The 4,947-nt window shown below is 39.3% G+C and overlaps 1 protein-coding gene across 1 annotated transcript; it reads left to right on the top strand.

Moving 5' to 3' along the window:
- Window positions 1–359: 359 nt before the first annotated feature.
- LOC103582237 (olfactory receptor 51B5-like) lies at window positions 360–3,189 on the top strand. The gene is made up of 2 exons (XM_008563888.1): window positions 360–1,032; window positions 2,939–3,189. The coding sequence occupies exons 1-2, from the start codon at window positions 360–362 to the stop codon at window positions 3,187–3,189; spliced, it is 924 nt and encodes a 307-aa protein (XP_008562110.1).
- The last annotated feature ends 1,758 nt before the right edge of the window (window positions 3,190–4,947 follow it).

The following is a 4,947-nucleotide window of genomic DNA, read 5'->3' as shown; positions in this document are numbered from 1 at the left end:
TAAATTACATATTGGATTTTGAAGAATTGGTTCAAAAAAATAATGTAAAATATCTCATTCATGATCTTGATGTTGATTACATTTATAAATAATAATATTTTGGATATAGTGGATTAAATGAAATATATTATTAAAATTGATTTTGCCTCTTTCTTTTTTACTACTTTTAATGTGATTGGTAGAAAATCTAAAATTACTTTAATGGTTCAAGATTCAAAAAGTTTATACAAAGATTCACATTATCCTTTAATTCCACTTTTCCATGTACTTTTTGAAGTACCCTTGCATTTCCACTGGAAAGTGCTGGTCTAGACAGAGCTATTTTCGTTTCTTCGCAGGGATCCACTATGTGCTCCAACATGAGTGCTGCCCCTTTTCTACTGACTGGCTTCCCGGGTCTGGAGACATTTCATCCCTGCATTTCCACCTCTTTCTTTGTCATCTATGTCTCCATACTCCTTGGCAATAGCACTCTCCTCTTCCTCATCAGGGAGGACCGAACCCTTCATGAGCCCATGTACTACTTTCTGGCTATACTGGCAGCCACAGACCTGGGAATGACTTTGACCACGATGCCCACTGTGCTTGGTGTTCTGTGGCTGGATCACAGGAAGATAAGCCAGAGTTCCTGCTTCTTCCAGTCTTATCTAATCCACTCGTTCTCTATCGTGGAGTCTGGAGTCTTGCTCATCATGGCCTATGACCGTTTTATTGCTATCCGTAATCCCCTGAGATACACCTCCATTCTGACCAACATGAAGGTGATAAAGATAGGTCTGGGGGTTCTAATGAGGGGATTTTTGCTTATAATACCCATAATCATCACCCTTTCTGGATTTCCCTACTGCAGATCCCACATCCTCTCCCATGCCTTCTGCCTGCACCAGGATGTCATCAAACTGGCCTGTGCTGACATCACCTTCAATAGACTCTATCCCATAGCCCTGGTCTCATTAACTGGTTTCTTGGACTCTGTGCTTATCCTTGTTTCTTACATCCTAATTCTTAAGACTGTCATGGGAATTGCCTCAGGTAAGGAGTGGGCGAAGGCCCTAAATACTTGTGCTTCCCACATTAGCTGTGTTCTGGTTTTTATGTCACTGTGACTGGGCTAACCCTCATACATCGATTTGGAAAATATGTGCCACATGTAGTTCATATTATCATGAGTTATATTTAACTTCTTTTCCCCCCATTTATGAATCCAATAATCTATAGTATTAAAACCAAGCAGATACAGAANCAGAGTATGTATTCTGTTAAATCTGCAGAGTTGATGGAAATGGTTTTAAGTGGCAGTGTGCGTAAAATATTTCCTGGAACACTTGCTAAAATTCATAGGAACAGCTGAAACTCCAAAAATTTGAGTAAGTGAGTGGGAGATGATCCTTGGAATCTGCAATTAAAAATACAAACAGTACACGTTGTCCTATGAATACATTTTAAGAAACAACGGCTTACACTGACGTTATAATTTCCTTTAAGAAAACATTCTGAAATGATATAGTTGGAATGATACCGTGAAAGTAGAACTGCACTTCTGTGGTACTAACAGAGAAAAAAAGACGTTTCTTCTGGATAAACCNTAGAATAACAAAATGCACTTCAAAAAGGTGTTTCTCTGCGGATTTAAGAGAGTATAAATTGCTATCAGCACTCACAAGCTCTATTAATTATACTGTCATTAACATTGGTAAACAGAAATATCTGAAAATTTTGACCTGTAAATACTCATTGGATTGGGGAGGGTGGGGGGAGCATTCTGCCAGGTGGAAAATATTAAATATATTATTTAATGATGAAAAATACAGCTAAAAGGAATATTATGGTATGTTATAAATAGCCTTTGAAAATGGTTGTACTCCTTCCAGCTTTCTCTCTCTGTTACTCCCAATACAGCTTTCTCCTACACCACCAGACCTCCAGAATATTGACACTTTTATTTCTGATTCCTTCTTGTCCTCATTTGCCTTTATATCCTAGATGGATTTTATCATTCAGTTCTTTAGAAACTCATGTCAATATCCTATGATTCTTTGTTCATTTTAAATGCATGCTGAAATTTACTCTTCTATACTCTTCTGAGAAAACATAACAAAACAAAGCAAAATTGTACTTTATTGAGTTCTTAATATTTTTCAGGCTCTGTGCTAACACTTACATATATTAACTCTTATAATTTTACCCTAATTCTTAGAAATATTTATTTAATCCTTGGAACAATATTTTCAACAATTTTTATCATCCCCATTTTACAGATGAAGAAGGTAAAAGTGTTGAGTGTGTAAAGACACAGAACCTGTAAGAAATAGAATTAGGTTTCATGTGAGGAAAACGCAGTCAGTGTAGTAAGGCCCACTGCGTCACATCTGGCTGGGTATGACTCAGCACATCCATTGTAAACAAGGTATATGAGGGGCGTAACCTCGTATGCATGCCCTTATACTCCTGGGCTCCTTGCCATTGTTGTGTACTTTCAGAATAAAAGTCAGCCACCCTGAACTCCTGGTTGGCAGAGCTTGCATAGGGATAAAGCATGTCTATTCCATTAGTGGCCAACAAAATCTTTTTTCAACTGCCTGACTCATGACCTGCACAGGACAGGGCAGAGGGATCTGTGATCCAGCCTGACAGTTTCACACCCAGGAAGACTGGCTGCAGAGCATATGCTCTTAAAGATTAATTCTAGTAATTTGATGTAAAGCCTCTAATCTAATCTAATCTAATCTAATCTAATCTAATCTAATCTAATCTAATCTAATCTAATCTAATGTGTTTATAGATCATTTTCAAGTCTTCACTCCTGCGTGTTCTTGTTCCCTAAACTGAAGGCAGACATGAGGAAGGAAGCTAGATAGAAACAAGAGCGGGTAAAGGAAAAACTGTTCATTTGCAAATAGAACAATCCGGTGGTTCCCTGAGCAGGCATGCACNAGAGAGGAGAGGGCTAAGGCCCTCAACACCTGTGTCTCCCATATCTGCTGTGTCCTGGTTTCATATGTCACAGTGATTGGATTTTCTATGATTCATCAGTTTGGGAAGCAGGTTCCACATATCGTCCACCTCATTATGAGTTATGTCTGTTTTCTGTTCCCTCCATTAATGAACCCTATAATATACAGCATCAAGACCAAGCAGATCCAGAATGGCATCCTTCACCTTTTTACTACCCGTAGAGTGGGAATCTGATCCCCTATTATTATAGTCTCTGACACAGAATGTATAAACTCTGTTTATTGTCGACGGAATAAAGAAGTCTCATATCTACCACCTGTGCTTAGCTATCTTGGCAAAATAGCTGTCGAAGTAGAGCTTCAAATTGCCGTAAAGTTTCTCTTTAAGCTCAGAACTTTGGCCTAGTCTGGTTTGTGCATTTTGTTTGTTTGTTTGTTTTGGCATTCCTATCTACTGAGTCTCTCCCTAACCTTGCCACTAAATTCTTGTGATAACAAAAGCTTAGTTGTGTATAGGTGTGTCTCTAATGTAACCAACATATATTTCTTTGCCAGTAGAATGTTGGGAGATTGGAACAGAGTCATAAGGATAAAAATTACATGTTGGTTTGGGTGAAATATGGTAAAGTTTGGTTTATTATATGAAATACAATCTCCAACCTTCACAAATTCTTCCACAGATATTTATATAACTTATGAGAATCTATATATTTGGCCACTGAAGGCCAGGTTTTCTTTTTTTTTTTTCAAAGAATTATGTAATCTCTTGAACCTCGTATGCATGCCCTTATACTCCTGGGCTCCTTGCCATTGTTGTGTACTTTCAGAATAAAAGTCAGCCACCCTGAACTCCTGGTTGGCAGAGCTTGCATAGGGATAAAGCATGTCTATTCCATTAGTGGCCAACAAAATCTTTTTTCAACTGCCTGACTCATGACCTGCACAGGACAGGGCAGAGGGATCTGTGATCCAGCCTGACAGTTTCACACCCAGGAAGACTGGCTGCAGAGCATATGCTCTTAAAGATTAATTCTAGTAACTTGATGTAAAGCCTCTAATCTAATCTAATCTAATCTAATGTGTTTATAGATCATTTTCAAGTCTTCACTCCTGCTTGTTCTTGTTCCCTAAACTGAAGGCAGACATGAGGCAGGAAGCTAGATAGAAACAAGAGCGGGCAAAGGAAAAACTGTTCATTTGCAAATAGAACAATCCGGTGGTTCCCTGAGCAGGCATGCACATGAGCAGAAGCAACCACAGGAGACAAAGACAATTCCAGGCAGGGAGCCCTCCTACCGTGGCTGCCATTCAGTTAGACCAATGAGTTCCCACCAATCTCTTTAACCTGTATGACAGAGATTACACTGAGGGCTCAACCAATGACCAAATGGCATGAATCCAGCTAAGAGGACTTCAAACCCCAGGAATGTAACCATAGGGGCTCTTGAGCACTCTCCTCTCTCGCTCAAGCCTGCTCCATTTTCTCCAGAATGTACTCTTCTTTCTTCCTTTACTAAATAAAAATGCTTTTACTTTGTATTTCTGGCTTGTCTCGTCCAGTTCTTTGTTTGAGATACCAAGAACCTGGGCCTAGCCAGCAGGACCTGAAATTTTCCCCTAACACACATATAACTAACGAGGGGACATTTCTGCCTGATGTTTACAGACACAGAATGTCCCATATGGAACTGATTCTCCTCCGCCTTTTCAAGTTCGGTATGTAAAACAATGATTAGTGCAAGAGAACCAATCAGCACATAAATGCTGATTAATTAATATTGTAAAATCACTCTCTTCCTGTGATCCTCATCTTAGCAAATGGAGCTGCTCTCCACTCAGGTAAAATCATCTTTCCCTATTCTCTTTCCCTTATGTACCACCTTAATCAATCACCAAGTTCTCTTCTTTCTAATCATAGAATCTCCCTTCCATCTACTTCTATCCAACCTTACTGGAGACACCTCATCACCCCCACACCAACGCTACTTGTTGC

Source organism: Galeopterus variegatus, unplaced genomic scaffold (assembly GCF_000696425.1).
Source record: "Galeopterus variegatus unplaced genomic scaffold, G_variegatus-3.0.2 Scaffold15340, whole genome shotgun sequence".
NCBI classification, from domain to species: domain Eukaryota; kingdom Metazoa; phylum Chordata; class Mammalia; order Dermoptera; family Cynocephalidae; genus Galeopterus; species Galeopterus variegatus.
This window is presented reverse-complemented; position numbering and strand designations above follow the sequence as displayed.

Excerpts from the sequence above, each read along its gene's own strand:
- LOC103582237 (XM_008563888.1), top strand. The coding sequence starts at position 360 with ATGAGTGCTGCCCCTTTTCTACTGACTGGCTTCCCGGGTCTGGAGACA.